General features: G+C 44.7%; 1 protein-coding gene across 2 annotated transcripts; it reads right to left on the bottom strand.

Annotated features, from left to right (window-relative positions):
• Positions 1-11: 11 nt before the first annotated feature.
• Positions 12-19,737, bottom strand: intu (inturned planar cell polarity protein). 2 transcript variants are annotated; one of them, XM_069714846.1, is made up of 17 exons: positions 19,655-19,737; positions 17,409-18,004; positions 15,691-15,776; positions 10,055-10,270; positions 7,244-7,362; positions 6,125-6,214; positions 5,518-5,595; positions 5,141-5,318; positions 4,821-4,874; positions 4,284-4,346; positions 3,776-3,994; positions 3,081-3,173; positions 2,565-2,987; positions 1,875-1,969; positions 1,580-1,769; positions 1,169-1,311; positions 12-524 (listed from the first exon to the last, which is right to left on the bottom strand). In XM_069714846.1, the coding sequence occupies exons 1-17, from the start codon at positions 19,735-19,737 to the stop codon at positions 413-415; spliced, it is 2,838 nt and encodes a 945-aa protein (XP_069570947.1). In that variant the 3' UTR covers positions 12-412. The 2 variants fall into 2 exon arrangements, with proteins under 2 accessions (XP_069570947.1, XP_069570946.1); XM_069714845.1 differs by lacking the exon at positions 19,655-19,737 and adding an exon at positions 18,546-18,788.
• Positions 19,738-20,522: the final 785 nt, after the last annotated feature.

Genomic DNA, 20,522 nt, shown 5'->3' with positions numbered 1-20,522 from the left:
TTTGCTTTCTTTTTTATTTTATTGTCAAATAATGTTCATTCATGAGGCCTTTTTCATACAAAACTGTACACAGTTTAAATTAAGTAACAAAGAATTATTTAGCGTCACTGCATACAATGTGTGAAAATATCAATACAACCTTATTTTACTGGTCCAGCTTAAACGTTTCAGCAGCTGCTCTCACTGGAGGGTCTTTGTCTGCTTTACGTCATCACGTCTGAGGTATTCAGGGACTGAGTGGCTTTTCACGCTCACACACACACGTGTATATATATATGCTGAACGACAAATCACCTGGTCCCCCGTTGGGAGTTTCCCGCCCTCAGATGCTTCCGACGAGCGTCACAGTTTCGTAGTGTTTTCCTGAGAATGTGGCCGACGCTTCGTTCTGCCGCCGATCCGATGAGACGCGTCACAGAGCCAAACCGAAGGAGAGCCTGAAGGCCATCTCGACGGGAACCTCCGCCACCGAGTCGTGGAAGCACACGTAGAACTCCTGAGGGACGGGCTCCAGCAGCATCCGCCTGCAAGACCGAGAGAAGGACGGCGGCACGTGAGAAATGAGGCTGCCGCTCATTTTTTTTTTTTTTTTTAAAAAGGAGAAAACAGAAGACCTCCGATGAAAAAGTTCAAAGAAAGCTTTGCACATATTGACAAAAACAACTCCTGTTCTCCCATGATCCTCCTCTTCTCTCCCCGTCCCGGATCCTGCTGCTCTTTGTGTTTATCCTGCAAAGGCTCCCAGTTCTAGACGATTACAGTAACATCAGCTGCTTCGCCGTGGAGAGTTCCCCCTTCCTCCTCCTCCTCCTCCTCCTCCTGTTCTCAGTGAACACACTGTACAATGCTTCCTATTCATTTCAGTAGATTGAAGAGAAAACTGGTTCTTTCCTTCAATGGGAGCAGGTCCATCTCGGAGAGGACACACAGATAAAGCAGCTCAGAGTTCACCGTGTCCTCTGCTGATATTCATCACTGCAGTTGGATCCTCCTTTTGCTGCTACAGAATCCAATTTAATGACGAGGAGGATTTTACTGGAGACGAAACCCTCTGATCCGACTTTTAACAGCCGTTTTCTCCATTTGTGGAGCTTCTTCAGGTGAACAACTGAACCTCCTGATCTTGATCAATTTGAAACAAATAAAAAGTTTGTGTGCGCCGACGTACCCGATGACCCAGTAGGTCATGGTGGGAGCCGGTTTCCTCTGGTCGGTCCAGTTCTCCGGTTTACACTGAAACAGAACCCCGTGTTCTTTGACCGGACCCAGAGCCCAGCAGCCGCTCTGAGGCCTGTCGGCTGCACGGCGGCCCTGCAGGAGACGAAGATCACGGCAAAAACAATCACTCGGCGGATTAAAGCAGGTACGACACGTTAGAAAGGAAACGCGCTTCTGGTGAAATCTTCAGTTTTGTGCTGCAATTTCTTTTTTGACTTGTCAGCTAAAATTTAAACAAACATCAATAAATCTTTTGTAACATTTGCTAACACACTTCATTGATGCTTTCCTGGTCTGGACTTTATGTTTCTGACTTCAGGTGGCTTTAATCCCTCGCCTGTAGCGAGTAGTCGTGTCTCACCCGGGCCGGCAGACTCTGCTGGAAGGCGGCCCGGATGGAGAGGCAGCAGTGGTGGAAGTTGCGTATGAGCTGCGGGTGGATGGAGCCGCTGAGCTGAGCCACCTCTCTGTGGGTGGGCGCGATGAAGATGCCCTGCACCGTCTCCATCAGGACGTAGTGGAACAAGGTGTTCTCCGCGCCGCACGTCAGCCTGTCACCGGGACAACGGGACAACGGGACAACGGGTCAGATCTACACGTGGGTCTGGTGGGTTTTTTACACCGACCGACGTTGGATTGTTTCCTTCATCGCTCACTTCATGGTGTTGTACATCTCCTCCGTCTCCCTCTCCGTCAGAGTCTTCCTCAGGGTGCCGAGGTAGAACGGGTTCGGGTGCTTCATCTTCGGTACCTGATGTGAAAGACGGAAAAAAAAAAAATTGTATTTGAATATCAAAACGCTGCGTACAAGCTGCTTTTAAGGAGCTTTAGTGGTACAAGTGAGAAAATTCTCACAATACATTTTTCACCATAAAACATGCAACCTAACTATAATTTTCATTTTTGTTTAATTTTCTAGCAACATGCTTTGAGTTTCTTTATGTGCATCCGGTTCATGGAGAACAGATAAACCCCTCAGTTTTTAGTTTTGATCGGGAAACTAATTTAAATCTTTTTTTTCTCAATCAGTGGACAGAAAATTGTTTCATCCTGAAGTTACACACGTCTGGAAATACGATGAAGTCCGTTTAAACAACCTCCTGGACACGCAGTGTTGCTAAAGATGCATCAGAATATGCACAGAAACTGACTTTTGATATTTTTTTTAATTGATCTGTTACTTAAGTGCAGCTTTATTGGAAAATTAATTACAAATTTGCTTCAAAAAAATGTCTGGTGATCGCAGTAGATTTGCACCAGGATCCAAATGGTTCTTCATTGCTGTTCTGTGTCGTCCACCGACGACATGATTTACGAACAGGACCGAACGTTAAGCACATCTGTACCTTGAAGAGGCCTCCGCTGCCTCCGCTCCCGTCGGACCCTCCGGACGCCAGCGAGTCCCGCCGGCCCCCCAGCTTCCTCGCCGAGTCCGGGGTTGAGTGCGGACTGAAGCCCGGCGCCACCGATGAACCGGACCCCTCCGTCTGCCCCTCGCTCCCGCTGTCCGACAGGCTCCTCTGTGGGCTGGACCTCCGCGACTTCTCCCCGAACAGGCTGCGGCCCCTCGACCCCGACGAGGAGCCCTTGACGGCGCCGGCGAGCTTGCTGAAGACGGGGGAGGAGGAGGCCAGGCTGTCGAGGCGGTCGCGGGCCGTGCCGGCTGGGAGGAACCAGTCGGCGCAGGACAGGCAGGGAGCCGGCGGGGCGTTCAGACGCTCCTCGATACCGGCCTCCAACACCTCCAGCTGCAGCAGGGTGGCTTTCACCTGGAGCCAGAGGAACCGCAGAGGGTTAGATCATGTTGTGGTGATTGACAGTTGTGGTTGTCATGGCTGCAGAGGGATCTCAACGCAGCCCACCTGGTCCACGTACACACAGTCGGGTCCCGGAGAGCCCGACGCCGGCGAAGCACAGCCGCCGGCCTCCAGCAGCACACACTGCATGAAGTGTCTCTGGGGTGGAGAGAGCAGACGACGTGCACATGGATGACAACAAGGTTAATGTACAGGCTGAAGAATAAACGGATTAAGAGTTTGGTGGTGAAAGGTCAAAGTTCCAGGTCACTGTGACCTCAGTTCCCCCTCGTCCGTCCGTCGAATTTTTTTTTTCAATTCACAACATTCACCTGGTGCTAACGTTGAACTGGTGAGATTTTCATCGTCAAGGTCAAAGGTCACCATCGCCTCACACTTACCCGTGGTCATTGACCGCGATGTTTCAGGAACGCCTGGAGGGGAATTTATTAAGATGTTTTCACAAATGTTCCCTTTTGACCTTTGACCTCCAAAATCTGAACAGCTTATTGCTGAGCCAAAGTTCAGAGTCACCATGGACACCGAAAAGACGTCTTTTTTTTTTTTTTTTCAACGTTCAACGTTGACCTCTGGTGTCTCTAATCAATTTAGTTATTTGGATAATTTGAACAAAATCGAACACCATGAACTTTTTTTTTTAAAGCGTCTACACAAACCAAATAAGAGGATACAAATCTTGAATAACTTTCTACTGCTAAAGAGAAATATCAACGAAGACGCTCTGGATTTTTGCTCCTTACCAGCCCCACTATGAGCAGGAAGTGCCGTGCTTGCGGCTGGTTGAAGCCCGGCGCCCCGCCGCCGCCTCCGTTGGCTCTCTGCTGGGGAAACACCTCCCTCCAGATGACCAGCTGACCCACTCGCTGCTCCGAGGCCAGCGGCAGCAGGCAGTAGTGCTGGCAGTACAGACACACGTCCAGCAGGTCCTCCTTCGGCAGGTGGTTGGCGATCAGGTAGGACTGGGAGAGGACGATTCAGTGTGAGCAGCTTGAAACGATGCAACACAGTCCCCCCCTCCCCCTCCCCACCACCCCCTCGTTAATAATTCAACAGAGTAATTAGGTCGATGATGTGTTGTGCTGTCATCTGGTCTGAAAGGTCATCTTCTGCATACAGTCACTTGTTGACATTTGGACCGTCGCACTATTGATGCGACGAGGCCGCTCGCGCCGCACACGCCGCGGCGGGCGCGAGCGGCCTCGTCGCATCAATATAGTTTTGTGTTTGGTTTTGGACTCGGACGCCCACCTTGTAGAACAAACAGGAGCCGAGGATGACGTACAGACGCCTCAGGCCGAAGAAGTCCTCAGACTGTAACACATAAGAAATAAAGACGCTTAAAAATATAAGAAAGTAAACAAAGACGCAGGCAGCAGATGGGAAGGGGAACTTAACAGTGAACTCAGGGGATTTCATTCAATTTGATACTTTTTCTATTAAAATAAAAATCAATACAATTGCAGTTCAATGATAAATCAGTCAAGTCCCCCTTTTTGTAACGTTGTTCTGCAGGATAATAATTTTAAAACTCTACTTCACTTGTTGATGTTTGCCAGCATCAATAATCCGTCTTTAATCAGTTGTGCAAAGGACAAACTGGATCCTATTAGCTTCTCATTAAAAATACACACCTCTAAAAATAGGCTAACGTTCACATCAAGGACCCCTGAGGCGACTCTGTGGCCCCTTTAAACACCGACCATAACAGCACGATGAGTGTTAAGACAGATCAGAGTGTAAAGTTGGAAAATCTACTGTTTGTTTTTGCCAAATCATGTTTCTCACCATTTCTCCAAAATCAGAAGACTCGAAATCAGAGAGAACAGTATCCACCTCCATCTGTGGACGAAAGAACACAGAAAAATAAACTTAATCGCACCGAAGCTGCCGCATGTTTCGGTTTCTATGTAATTTTTTTTAATGTGCTGTAATGCTCTTTGCTCCTGAAAATGATCCATTATCACCATTAAAGTTTCTTCTGTTTTCAGTCCAGCAGGTGTCTGTGAGTGATCTTCACATTTTAACAATGAACACAAGAGGGCACCTGAGCTGCAGTAATGAAAGAAAACTTGTACCGGTCTGCATTCACAGACACAGAAACGCACCTTGATTTCTGGAGGCAGCGTGAGCCACCGGACCGCCGGCAGTCCGTCCAGGAAGAGCGTCCCCGAGACGTCGGGCGCCGGCGAGCCTTCCCTCAGACGAGCAGGCTGGATGAGCTGCTGGAAGAACAGGCAGAAGAAATGGTCCAACCTGGCAGAGTTTTCCACCTTAGAGAACGCTCTGCGGACAGAAAGAGGGCACGATGACAGAAGGGTCATGAAGTGGTGAAATAAAAAGAACCACGGGAGAGTGATTACATATCAGGACAAGAGAAACAGAAGGGAGAGTTATCTAAGAGCAGGAAACGACAGAGATCATTGCTTTTATTTCAGCGTAGTTGGCATTGTGTGTAAGTAAAGAAAGAGGAAGTTTGACCGACCTGTCCAAGGAGCCGTACATCACTTTCAGTGTCCGCACCACGTCTCCCACCACCGTCTGCAGATAGAGCAGAGGAACCCTGCAGGGACACGTCAAACAAACATCCTAATCAATCTGCTGCTTATCGAGTATTAAGGCTAACGGACATCAAACATTTGATGTGTTTGTGCTTTTTTCTTCTTAAATCCATCATCCATTTTCTATCGAGACCGATTGAGCTGACCTGGCAGCTCAAAATTAAAAGATGGGTGATATGACTCATCTCAAGAACTCATTTTACAACCACATGCTCCTTAAAGAGGCAACAAAGGACAAAGAGAAGCACATGGTAAAGTTAAACTGAGGAACCCTCCTTTCCAATTGTTTTTACAGATCATGCTCTGAAATATTTCCTCTTCTATAAAAAACACTTCATTTCTGGAGCTCTGAGGATTTATCACCACGCCGGTGTCACAAGCTCTGATTTTCAAAAATGATGTCCTGATAATCTGCAGTCTGATTTTTTTTTTTTTATACCTGCCACATTGGAATCAGCTCTTCTTATGTAATATATGTGTATTTGATTCTTGAGATGTGTAGCATGTGTGTTTGATGCTGCCTCCTCCCACCTCTCGGCAGGAAGACCGATGACCAGCAGGTTGCTGCTTTCCTTCCAGTAGCCAACGTGTACCAGATGTTTCCCGAGCAGGAGAGACGAGCTGAACGGGAACGAAACAATGGAAGAAGGTATCGGAGAGGTCAGTTTGTGAATGCGAAGGTTGAAGGACAAACTGCACAGAAAAAGAGGAAATAACTTCATTTCTACACATCCTATAGTGTTCCCAAATGCCAAAAATGTATTCCAGCTCTTTTTCTTTTAAAAGTGTGAACTATGTTCATAATCAAAAGTCAAGTATTTGGAGTATTACTTTTTTTTGTTGCATATTTTGTACGACATGCTATAAGTATGACTTTCGTTCATTTTTATGTAAACCAGCTCATTGGTGCAGTTGTCAGCGTTGTCGTCTCGCAGTCTAAAGGTCCCAGGTTCGACTTTCAATGTGGAATTTGAATGTTCCTGCATAAATAATAACCTAAAAGTAAAAATATGTCATCCTTAATATGGACGACTAAGTTATGCGGAGGCGGTGGTTACCAATGTAGCCTCATAGTACCAAGGTTCTGGGTTTAATCCCCAGTGAGGGTGTGTTGTGCAAAAAAGTAATACTATAGCATGTCGTCCAAAATATGAAAAAAAAGTCATACTGTAGCATGTAGTCCAAAATATGAAAAAAAAAGTCATACTGTAGCATGTCGTCCAAAATATGAAAAAAAGTCATACTATAGCATGTCGTCCAAAATATGAAAAAAAAGTCATACTGTAGCATGTCGTCTAAAATATGAAAAAAAGTCATACTATAGCATGTCGTCCAAAATATGAAAAAAAAGTCCAGAAATAAGCCTTAAATTCCAGTTGTTGTTCTATTGTTATTTCATTTGCAAAAGCAGTTTGTTACATTACTGTTCACCACCAAAAGTAGGGAAATTACAGTAATGCGTTACTCCAAACACTGAAAATGTCCGCAATCCAAATACACCACTTTTGTTTGATATTTAGAAGGTCCTGTCAAATATTGATGGTTAAATACACATAGTCTATTTTGAAGTTTATTTTACAGTTAGATATCGGTGATTAAGAAAAAATATCATCTTTTCCCATCATCTTTTTTTTCAAGCCGTTTTCCTACCTGACGATCTGCCCCCCTGTGACGTTCTCCAGCATGTCGCACAGAGTGAGAAAGATCCCCCTCACTCCTTTCAGCTGGCTGGATGCTTCAGACACCGGGTACTGGTACAATATTTCCTCCTGTACACAGTGTAGTTCAGAATTTCTGGCTTAAGCGTTGCTCTGTGTCACGAAAATTACACATGCAGCACAGAGGAAAAATCTCTGGTCTGCCTATCAACAGAAAAATGTTGCATAAAAATGTGAAATATCTGTTCTTGGATGTGACAGTCACCAAAATTTATGTCTCTTAAATTATGGACAGAAAAGGAGAATGAATGGATGAGCCGGATGGATGTTTGTTCTGCCAACTGAACTTTCTGTGCAATCGATCCTTCACTGGAACAAACAAAAAAATGTCACTTGGAAGATGAATGTCACTAAAATATTTCACATGTCTGACTTTCCAGTGAGCAGCGAAAGCACATTCAGGAAATACAGGAATTCAACCATCATCTGCGTGGAGGGAAATGCTTACGCACTGTTCATTTTTAACTCATTTCACCAAACTCTATGGTGATTATGTTGGTAATTATCCAATGAGGTAGTCCCAACTCTTATTTCTGAAAGTGGGGAATCTAAAGGATTAAATGTTGCAGAGAAAGCAGAAAAAAACTGCACAAGAGAAAAAAAAGAGTGACCCAGTGTGTTGTTTGTGATATTAGTATTCCTCCAAGCGTGCTGGTAACTTTGAAGGGTTCGGAGTTGAGCCTCTGAGAGGATCGGAGGCCGGAGAGGAGGGTGAGGGGATAAAAACCTTGAATGCACGATCCTCTTGAAGCCTTGGCAACCAGAACAAAGACACAAACGACTGCCTATGGAACATATTCACCTCGGGGCCAAAACCGAGCTCAGAGAGGCTGCTAAAGTTCTTTTTGCTGAAGAACCACCAACACAGTAAGACCCTTCAGCTATGTCTTCTCTGTAAATACAGGAGTAAAAAAAAGGGGGGAAAAAAAGAAGCTCCCGTCACAAAATCATCACACGGCTAAAAACAAAAAAAAAACACCACCGCGAAACCTCCAACTTCTGCTAACCTGCAATCGAAGGACTAAAAAAATCAAAGTCCGAGTTTAGCGGGTTCTCGCACAGATATGTCATTTAGAAAATTAACCGCTGGCTGATGTGGCTCCAGTCAACCTCTATCTGTCTATCTCCAGTTAGGTCAGGAAATAAAAAATAAAAAATCTGGCATGCAGATACACAATAAGGAAACTGCAGAGCAGTGAAGAGCAACCATAAAGAAAAACACCAACCTGCCAAAAAAGCCGTCCGCAGGGAACGTGTGATTACAGTGGTGGAGGTGTCAGTCAGCAAATGAGCGCAGCAAGGAGAAAAAAGACTTTTGGGAATAACACTTCACTACAAGTGAGCTGTGTGCTGCCTTGTGGGGTACATAACAGTGCACGTGGATCCAATTAAAAAAGGAAATGTAATTGTAGAGAATAAAGCTCACAGCATTAAAATGACAGATCGTCATTTGATGGGAACGCTTTCGACTTCCCTCCTCTTTCTCTCCGTTTTTTGTTCGTAGCCCCCGGCGGGTGTTCGGAAGCCGTCCAGAGCAGCAGTTTTCTGACTCGCATCAGAGAAACCTTTCCACCCTCCTGGACCCGGAGATTTCTGACACAACTAAGGTCATTCTTAACACCTCAATCATCAGGATGCACGGTGTCAGAATGTAGGCGATCAAATCCGTCTGTTCAGTGTAGTTCAGCGTGTTAAATGGAGTTTGATGGGGTTCCTCGGAGTCACGGCTGCCTTTAACCACAGAGTGACGATCAGGTTTCCTCGAGACCAATTCCTTTTCCAAAAGGATGGAAAAGCGTGTGCTCATCCAGGGTTTGAATATCAACCTTTATGCTCCCCTCATGCTGTTTTTTTTTTTTTTTTTTTTTTTTAAATTGATGGTAACTCTATCAGCGATATTTTAAGTTTTGTCAACTCTCAGCGTCCACTCCATGCCTGACTGTCACACTGCTCTTTAATTAACAGCCTGTTTCCACTGGAGTACCTCCAGGACCGTCTTCTGGAACTCAGGAACTTTACTTTTATTTTAATTGGAAGACCCAGAATCTAAATGGAGCTGTCAGGCCACAGCTCCTGCCTTTAGTCACAGTACTTTTCCACAGCCCCGGGGTAATTGTGGAGGAGTTTGCAGCCTTGAACCTCACTGATTGGTCAAATAGACTCTCCTCTTTTAAGGCAAACTTGGTGTTTTCTTTCACAACTCTTAGTTCCAAGTTCAAAATGAACCGGATTGGCGACGCGGCTTCGGTTTTGTTCACCACTTTTGTGAAGGAGGTCATCCAGGGAGAGCTCGAGACGGTAATGTGTGATGAAAAGTTGTAAACTTAAACCGACATAAAACTATACAAAAAAATACAAAAATGTTGTTGATTCACATCACATCAACGACAACATATCGGTTCTCCAAAAGTGAACCAATCAGAGGTCCAAGTAGTAAATGACAAAGAACAGCACAATGCCTTCGGCCTCCTGAGTATTATATTCTGGTGGTATTGCACAAAGAAATCATGGAGCCACCAACATCGTGGTCTGTGCTGTTGTTAAACTGGAGCCCTTTCAGCTCATGTGATGGTTCCTTGGATCTGATTACTTCAGACATTTTCCGAGCAGGCATAAGATGATATCTGAATTAAAACCTTAAACTTCTGGCTTTTTTCCTCAATAAATGTCTTCGTTACTTCCTGGTGAAACCTGAAATGCTGTGAAGAGCTTTCAGTGTAAAATACATGTTATTCAAACTGACCTCCTCCAGCGGCGATGACGAGTCCAGTTTAAGTGACAGGTACATGACAATATGTGGGATGTGTCCTATGGACATCTGCAGTTCGGCCGTGTCCTCCCCCCACAGCAAGCGCACCAGCTGGCTGACCGGCGGAGAGCCCTTCGTCTTACGGGTCGATGAAGCGTCAGCGGCGCCGCTTCTGTCCACCGGAGCCGCCGTCTCCACGGTCAGCCTCACCTGGAGGACGGTGACGGGAAGAGACACGGAAAATTAGAGGGGAAAGGGTGGAGAGACGGTTTAAAAAAGATAAAATGATCAAGGAACGAAGGAATGAAAGAAAAAAACCAAAGGGATAAGTAGTGAGAAGAAAAAATATATACAGTAGAAACCAGAAGTTTACATACACCGTGCAAAAAGACACATAACACTTTTTTTTCTCACTGTCTGAAGTTAAATCAGACTAAACCTCTCCTGTTTCAGGTCCGTTAGGATTACCAACATTATTTAACTTTTGCTAAATGTCACAATAATGAGAAAGAATATTTTAGAGAATCTTTCATGACTTTCTTCAAGGTCAAAAGTTTACATCCAGTTCCTTAGTATTTAGTAGCATTGCCTTTGAACTGCATGACTTGGGTCAAACGTTTTGGGTATCCTTCCACAAGCTTCTTACAGTACTCTGCTGGAATTCTGGCCCATTCCTCCGGACAGAACTGGTGGAACTGAGTCAGGTTTGTTGGCCGCCTCGCTCGCACACGCCTTTTCAGATCTGACCACAAATGTTCGATGGGATTCAGGTCAGGCCTTTGTGATGGCCACTCCAAGACATTGACTTTGTTGTCCTCAAGCCACTTTTTAACTATTTTGGCAGTCTGCTTAGGGTCATTGTCCATTTGGAAGACCCATTTGCGCCCAAGTTTTAGCTTCCTGGCTGATGTCCTGAGATGTTGCCTTAATATTTCCAGGTAATGTTCTTTCTTCATGATGCCGTGTATTTTATGAAGAGCTCCAGTTCCTGCTGCAGCAAAACAGCCCCACAACATGATGCTGCCACCTCCATGCTTCACAGTTGGGATGGTGTTTTCAGGTCTACAAGCTTCCCCCTTTTTCCTCCAAATGTAACGGTGGTCATCATGGCCAAACAGCTCCACTTTAGTTTCATCAGACCACAGGAAATGTCTCCAGAAGTTAAGGTCTTTGTCTTGGTGTCTTTTTGCAAACTGTAATCTGGCTTTTTTATGTTTCTTTAGGAGTAATGGCTTCCTTCTTGCTGAGTAGCCTTTCAGCCCATGTCGGTGCAGGACTCGTTTTACTGTGGATAATGACACTTTCTTACCAGCTTCAGCCATCATCTTCACAAGGTCTTTAGCTTTTGTTCTGGGGTTGATTTGCACATGTCGGACCAAAACACGTTCATCTCTGGGACACAGAGCCCGTCTCCTTCCTGAGCTGTGTGATGGCTGGACATTCCCATGTTTATACTTGCGTATAATTGTTTGCACAGATGAACGTGGCACCTTCAAGCATCTGGAAATTGCACCCAAAGATGAACCACACTTGTGGAGCTCCACGATTCTCTCCCTGATTTCTTGGCTGATTTCTTTTGACTTTCCCATGATTTCAAACAAGGAAGCAGAGTGTTTGAGGTGTGGCCTTAAAATACATCCCCAGGTGTGCCTTCAATTAACTCACATGTTGTCAGTTAACCTATCAGGAGCTTCAAAAGCCATGACATCATCATCTGGGCTTGCCCACGTTGTTTAAAGACATAGTACTTTTGGTGGATGTAAACTTTTGACCTCAAAGAAAGTAATATAAAAATTCTCTAAGAAATTATCTTTCTCATTATTGTGACATTTAGCAAAAGTTAAATAATGTTGGTAATCCTAACAGACCTGAAACAGGAGAGGTTTAGTCTGATTTAACTTCAGACAGTGAGAGAAAAAGTGTTATGTGTCTTTTTGCACAGTGTATGTAAACTTCTGGTTTCAACTGTACATAAAGGAAAACAGAAAATGGGAACAAGAAAAAAGAAAACCAGATTTTGTAAGTGTCATTGCATCAGCCAGCCGACCAGTCCCTCGCAGAGGTTTCATTCATTTTTAAAGATTCTGGCTCCACACGAATAAACGTGCCGAGGGATTATTAAAAGTGCTCGTGTCTGTTTTAGGAAAACAGAGGTGTGCGAGCGTGCAACGCTTCCAACAGGCAGAAAAGCTTCAATCATTACACATTCACTGAGGAGAAAACGTGAACAGCAGGAGGGCGACCGTCAGAGAGAAAGTGGCTCCAACATCTCGAGCTAACCGCAGCATAACAAATAGCAGCGGTGTGTGTGTGTGTGTGTGTGTGTGTGTGTGTGTGTGTGTGTGTGTGTGTGTGTGTGTGTGTGTGTGTGTGTGTGTGTGTGTGTGTGTGTGTGACTAAATTAAAACCAGACCACAGCGAGCTGAAGAAACAGTGTCAAGACAACAGACGGCCTATCTTCTCTCATTCAGCCAGCAGTTTTACTTTCCATCCGCGGCCTTTCATTTTACAGTGTCACTCACCGGCAAATCGCAGTGGAAACGAGCCGCATGGAAATTTGACCATCACGCACACGGAAACACACGTGTTCAAGATGCACAGACGGACAAAACACTGCAGCGCCGCGGTGTCTCTGTTAAAACAATTTGGCAGACCTTCGCTTCAAATCTTCAGTCAAAATCCGATAATAGTGACCTCAAAGATCAGGATATTGTGGAGTTTGAGTCTGGATGAAGTTCAATCACAATCACAGGACCGGAGATTTGTATTCATGAAGATCTCTTTTGTTTTCAGTCAATCAAAACTCCACCCCAGATTTATCCAAATGTCATTCCCTTTGAATGTCACGCGCACATTAGAAATACAGTCAAACGACGTCCGATGAAAGGCCGCACGGACTCGGTTTGTGCTGAAGGTGCACAATATGGACCGTGCTGTGATGTCATACCTGTTCACACACTTTGTTGACTCGGAGCTGAACCCTGTCAGCGCTGCAGAGCTACGCTGACGCTAATTCACGCAGATCTGAACGTCCAGATGTGAGAAAGATCAGCTGGTTAATATGACGTGTTTAAGACCCGGTCACTGGACTGGTTATGAGACATGAATGAAATACAAGTTGACCTTCAATCAGTAAGTGACCTCCACTAAATCAACTCAACTTTAATTTCACTGATATTTTCAAAGCAAACATTTGATCCCAATTAAATCACCGCCTACAGATAAAGATGACACGCTCAAACAAATGACGAATAAAAGACAATTATTATTGTCATTTCTATAATTCAAAGAAAAAAGAAAACAGACCATCACCATTGATTAAATAAGTGCACTCCTACTTTCAGGAGGTTCCTCGAAGAGAGAGACAGATGGAGAGCCTGTCTTGTTCAAACCTCTGACATCCCACTGTGTGGAGGCATCATGCCAATATGTACAGAGCTCTACAGAAAAAAAATGTCTGGCAAGTGATTTAAAACCATATTTCTTGTCCAAATATGACCAAAAAAAAAAAAAAAAAAAAAAAAATCCAACGGTTTCCATTGGCTGTAACCAGGCAACTAAAAGTTCAAATGTTGAGTCCAACGTTTTCAACTCAGGTTCTTTGTGTACTCTGAACCAGGTGCTGCTCAAATATAAAAAATAAAAAAAGTAATCTCAACTGGCATTGTCCAAACAAACGGTACAAAAAAACAAACAAAAAATCATAACGAACATTGATTGATTAAAAGTTATAAAGCTAATATGAGGAGTGGCAATATTAACTTCTTTGCTATGAAACTCTGGAGGATCCAATAAAGAGGAGGAAGTAGTTCTTGGTTGTTTAACTAAGAGAAGCAGGAAGGACGGCGGAGGCTCTGCTCAGATTCACCATCAAACCTTCAGGGTTTTCACCATCACAGCTTCACTGGTCGCACCTCAAAATATGATGTGCTGTTTGACTGAAGCAAAAGATATGCAGAACAAATATGCGGTTTATTGAACACATACGTTTCCCAGAGCAGGCGACCCGAACCGGAGTGGTTTTGTGTCCGCTGCTCCAAGATGTAAAAGACATGATGTGGTCGATGTCTTCCAAAAACAAAAAAAAGATGAGGTCTGTATTTGTTCTCAATGCTGCGCCATCCGGAGTCTAACAAATATGTTTTTTTTTGGGGGGGGGGGAGATTAAATTACCTGCTCCAAAAAATAAAAAATGTTGAAACTGTAATTTCCTAATCCGACGATCATTCCCAGAACTCTCGGAGGCTTCTCAGCGCTAAACCACAGGCCACCCGCCTCTCCAGCAGGCGCCTACATCTGGGCTCCCGGCCATTTTAGACAATTTTTTTTTTTTAAGGGTATTATTAGAGAAAGAAGCGGGCAGTGGCGAAACACCACGTGACGTCCCCCTTTTAAACTGGTGATTCTGGCTGAATAAGAGAAACACTGAAATAGATTTACTGTCACTGTATCTTTAATTTATTTTTAAGATGCACAAATTATGTAAGACGTGGTTAAAAGGGTAGAAAACGTTTATAAAAAAAAAAAAGCAGAGCCTAACTGCAGCACTTTCTCTCATCATAAAAAATAAAATAAAGGATGTGGTCAGACTGGAGTGTGCTCTCACTGAGATTCCAATCCGTTGATGTCAGTCATTTACCGCTCGTTCATGGATGGAGACACACACACACACACACACACACACACACACACACACACACACACACACACACACACACACACACACACACACACACGATCCAGAGACTGTAGTTCATCTGGGGTTAGCGAAGGGCACGGTGGACTGACTTTAATACAAATATTTATCCCTCGGAAACATAATGAGCTCTGTCTACGTTCCATGTGGGAGGGCTGGCACACAGAAAAACCATCGTTGGACACACACACACACACACACACACACACACACACACACACACACACACACACACACACACACACACACACACACACACACACACACACACAAAACAATCATTCTGTCAGCAATACAAGTCTATTTCCAGTTTTGGAGAGTCATCGTGGTGCCTGAGGGACTTCGTATTTTTCCAAAAAGCCCCCCACCCTCCACCTAAACTCCCCCACCTCCCGCTGCCGTTTCCCCTACGATGTAATTTAGTTTCCGACTACGTCTTCTAATCAGCTGAGCTTTCAATCCCACAACAGCTTCCTAAAGGCACTGAAAAAATACAAAAAAATAAAAAGAGTCGCACCGCCGTCCTGTTTGTCCGCCATCAACCCTGCACACACTGTCATTTGCAAATTCCTACTTTTTGATGGTCTGTTTTTTTGGTGAAACAAAAAAATAAAAATGCACGACTGTGGCACAGACTACGGGGTTTTGTGCTGCAGATCAAAGGATCATTTCTCAGTAATTGAGGGTTTTCCTAACGTTAAACAGCGCCGGCTTCTGCTTTCTATACACATTTTAGCAGCTTAGCCGAGCCGATGCATTTCAAAGCAATTTAACGTCTATATTTACTTTCTGTCCGTGTCTGCTGTTTGTGACAAACCGGGAGCTCGAAGGCATAAATGCTACTTTAGAAATGTAGAAAGCTAATCTAATATGAAAAAAAACTACAAGCTGTTATTACCGAGTCTTAATTTGGCAGCTTCGTGCACACACTGACCTGCGTCGGCCCGGGGATGCAGGACAGGACCCGCTCAATGTTCTCCGAGGTCACGTCCACATCGTCCACTGCTACAAGCACATCGCCTGCATAAACAAAACAAAAAAAACACTTTTATCAAGGGTCAAATAGAAAAATAGTAGCTATTGGTGTGTGTTTAACCACCTTACTGGGCCACAGAAAGATAGATTGGCCACAGATGTCAGGACGAAGATGCGAACTGGAAAGAGACAGAAAGTGCTACAGACATCTTGAGGTAAAGGAAATAAAAAAGCAGGTTCACCAGAGGTTCACAAGCAGACACGATGCCGTCCACGAGAAAGAGGATGAATACCATTAAAAGTTAAAGCACATGATGACAATGGCTTCTTAAGATTCGCATTGTGCTTCATTTTTGACTGCAAGCAAATCCACTTCTTTAAGAAAACTGCTGAAATCACACCAATCTTTGCCTCCGTATTATTATATTTACAAGCATATAAGGTGTTGAGCTTTTGACCTTGCGTACTTTAGCCGTCCAGCTCTAATAAAGGGCAGCTTCACCTGCTCCTGTGCACGCAGGCCATCTGAGTCACAGAGCTATTTCAGGTATTCAACCGGTCTAATTGTTTAAGCATGGAGCATAAAAGCTTCTCTAAACAGTAACTGATGTGGGCAGTCGTTTGCGGTGAAGCACGACTGGCATTCCTCCGTTTGCCAGTGAAAGCTGCCCAACGATTAGCCCGAAGAAAAAAAGAAAAACAGAAAAAGAAATCACTTCAGAGGTGCCGAGCTTTCGAACAGGCGGACTGTCGTTTCTACAGGACCACGGCTACAATTACAAACTCTCATTCACACTAGAAAAACTCGACTGGAAATAGCAGCAGCCTTCGAGTCGGCCGTGAGAACTCGCCAGTAAACAGCCGACACATTTCTAAACAAGAACTTCGAGAACTGTGATGAACATATTTACTCAGGTGTTTCTCAGAGCATCTTGGATTCAGGTGAATCAGGGCCTCCTCAGGTAAATTTTGGACCTTGGATGAAGACATACAGTACTGTTTCATCTTTTTATGACTCAAATCTGTCAGTGGGCTCCAGTTCTTTCTGCCCAAACAGATCTGGACTACTTCATAGTTGAGACACGTGATGCAGAATAAAAGAAACAATAAATAAACAGCCCTGATATTAGGTATGACAAACCCAGCTGTTTGTAGTATATTCCTTAAGAAGAAGAATAAAAAAACCCTGATGAATCTGATTTTCTGAGCCAATCTTGGTTTGTGTATTGTCTTGACATGATTAGTCCTCTTGATTTCATCAGGTGTTGTATGTGGCACTCATTATTTACACTTTTTTTTTCTTAAGATGCATGATCATCACGGATGCAACAGCTGCATTTTTCCCGTTTCGGGGGGCAAATGGCTCACAACAACAAGAAAAGTAGTTTACTTCTATCTACGTGAACTTTTCCACTGAAACTCGAGCTTCCGAGGAGGAAATACATCCTTCACCTTCTGGGATATGTATGCATGTCAAGGCCCAAACAGGAAGTGTCTCCTCGGGTGGGATATTTCTACTACAGAACATGACATTATTTGGAACACTCTTCCATTCATTATAGGGGTTTATCTTTACTCATCTTTGCTAAATCTCCAAAGAAAATACTGTTAAGATTGACACAAAAAGTTATGCTGAAATTTTGCAGCGTTACACAACAGCTGGTAAACCGGTCTCACCGATGAGGATTTGACCACATTTGATGGCGGGAGTGTTCGGTATTAATCCGTGAACCGTCAGCTGTTCCTCCTGTCGGATCCCTGGGGGGTCTCTGCTCCAGGCCGGGCGGTGCACCACCCCCAGCAGCGCCTCCAGCAGGCCTCCGCTGTCGCACAGAGGGCTGGTCGACCCTCCTAAACGTTTCGGGTTGAGGTAGACGCACACTTCCTTCAGCTGCTGCTGCTGCACGGCCACGCCCTGCCTGGAGCCCGGCTGGTTCTTCAGGATGGACGCCGGCGGCGATGAAGTCGAGCCATCTTTGCCCCCGTCCTTCCCTCCTCTGCGCTGAGACGGCCGGCTCTTCCTCCTCAGCATCCTCGCCAGCCTTTTGAGCGCCGGCTCGCCCTTCGTCCGCGAACTGCACCGCTGCTTCTTGTTTTGCTCGGTGAGGATCTCTGCCTCCTTGTCACTGAAGCGAACGTGATTGGTGGACACACCTTGATTGGCGGCGGCGGCGGCCTGGGCCAGCGCGGCCTCCTCTTCCCCCTCGCTCAGCTCCAGGTAGAAAAGCTCCCCGTTCTTCTGGATGTCGTCCAGCCATTCTGGTTCCAGGTCACTGAAGGGAAAACAAACAAGCGCATCGAAAAGATGGTGTGAAAGGCAGAGCGAGTGAAAGACGGGGAGGAGAAGGTACATTCATAACAATCAACGACGACAAAACTTAAGCTTGGTCCTTTCCTGGTCTTAAAAGCTACACTGGAGTATTATTACATCATTTTTATAGCAGTTTATTTGTCTTTTTTTTCTCAGTAAGAAGCACAGTAAACGACATCACATCCACATGATCAGTTACTGTATCTCTGCCCTGAAAGTGAGATGACTCCTAGAGTTTCAGTGTGCCAGCATGTGTTCAAAATGGTAAAAGTATGTCTTCGAGTTGCTTTTAAAAATAAAAATAAATAAAAGGACAAAACAAAGCTCTACGCGCTTGACCAGAAAGGATGGCAGCTACTTCTTCTTTGGTCGCCTTCTTCTTTTAATTTTAGGAACCTGCGGTGGTTCAACGTGGACGGGACATCCATGAATTCAGTGGGACAGCCCACCAGTCTTTCTGAAGGGTTGAAAACACAAGGGAGGGATGGAGACTGGGTTCTTACTCCGAGTCGTCGCAGCGGCTGAAACTCGATGTTGTGGATTCACCGTCGCTGTCGCGCTCCACATCGTCTTCGTCCGTCTGGACGCTGGGGAGAGTTTTTTCGGCACGACGTTGGGTGTCCGCGAGGGCCATCCGGTTATAAATTTAAAAAAAAAATTAAATAAACCGGTTTTGGTTTTCCCACTCAAGCACGAAACGCGCCGTAACAAAAAGCGACAGTTTCACCGAAACGCGCAGCGGTACCTTCTCGCCATGTTGTGGGCGTGGACGAGCGCGCTCGGTGGTGGTGGTGGTGGTGGTGGGACACGTGACTGATGCGCGCCCACTCTGATTGGTGGACGGTGAGGTTGCCCCTAACAACGCAGACGCTTTTCCGAGCCGTGTCGAAGTTGGTCCGTTTATAAAAAACGGTATTTCCCGTGAGGCCCCGCCCCCCGTGGTCGAGGCTACAACTACTTAAAGTTAAAAATAAATATGCATATTGAAGGTTGATTGTGTTTGGAAGAAGATTTTTTTTGGTCCATATATGTCAGTAAAGTGAAACAACTATTGACAAGAGGGCGCGTGCTTTAACACAACACTGGCTCGAGCCAGGTAGGACATTTACATGATGCTCTCATCCCTTTAAATAATGCACAAACAACAACAACAACAACAACACAGACGTGACCACGCACCTGCTCAAATTATACTGACAAGACACATGAATCCAATGTAACAGGAAAGAAATGTACAATACTTCATTATAACGGCATCAATGCATCAAAATACGACAGATATCGTGATATAAAACGTGCACCGGCAGATATCGTGATATAAAACGTGCACCGGGGAAGGCTGCAGACAGTTCAGGATGCATTATCCAGACACGAAGGTTAAAATGCACATTTGCACTTTTATTCTGTTGCCCGGATCCTGGACCTCCTCTGCAGACTTTGCACGAGGTTTATTTAAATCCCCTCCGGTATTCAGGGAAGTTCTGGCAAAGTGCCAAAGTGGGCGAGCGAATTACGGTTTAGTAAAAAAATAATAATAAAGTAAATAAGGAAAACAACAACAAAAAAACAGAAATCCGTGCCGTGCACGAATAGTTATCCGGTTTTGACTGACCTGTAAAGGAGGACACTGCGGATAGAGTCGAAGTCCTCCAAGTTCTTAGAGAATGAACCTCCATCTATAGAAACGTTAAACATCATTTGGGTTTCATTTTTTTTTCCTCTGCTGAAGATCTCACAAAAAAAAAAAACGAAGAAGCGACTCAAGATCCTTTTTATTTATTTTTTTTACTTTTTTTTTTTTTTTTAACTCCAAAAGGTCTGAAATCTTTAAAAGCAGCTGATCCAAATCTCTCCCGTTCCTCCGCTGCGTCTGGATGAGGTTTCACCATGCGGGCTCGAACCGCGTCTCCAGAACCGGGACGGAGCCTCCCCCCCCCCTCACCCCCTCCAACCTTCTCACGTCAATCACTGTCACGGGGCAGTGAGCGGTTCAATGCCCCGGCTCCTCAAAGGGAGAGGAGGAAGAAAGCCACTGCTGCTGTTTCTTTCTTTTTCTTTTTTTTAAATTAAAACAAAATCCGTTTGAGTGTTTCTCCAGGCCAGCAGAGAGGAATTTGTCGCGGCGGTTGTTTTTTTTTGGCAGGTGGAGAGAAAAGAAAAACGCCTCCCTTTGGACTCAAAACTCGCCAGACAAACCAACAAAACACGCGGAAATATACCGTTTCTCGTACTGCTGGAAATAATCCCTGCAGAAAATCACCCTCTCTTGTGTTGTGATGGGAAAATGCTCTCGTTATTACTTCCTGCTTAAAAAAACAACAAAAAACAAACACCTCGGTAACAATAGGCATCTAAAAACCTTATAAATAAACGATAGATTAATCAATAAATGGACATAATCGTTATTTGCGGCCCCAGTTATAGTGATGGAAGACGTATTCAGAGAATCTACACAAGTAAAAACATTAACAAATTATAGA

Source organism: Brachyistius frenatus, unplaced genomic scaffold, assembly GCF_029030835.1.
Source record: "Brachyistius frenatus isolate BFR_SWC_R1_liver_20210118 unplaced genomic scaffold, ASM2903083v1 Contig_135, whole genome shotgun sequence".
Taxonomy (NCBI): domain Eukaryota; kingdom Metazoa; phylum Chordata; class Actinopteri; family Embiotocidae; genus Brachyistius; species Brachyistius frenatus.
This window is presented reverse-complemented; position numbering and strand designations above follow the sequence as displayed.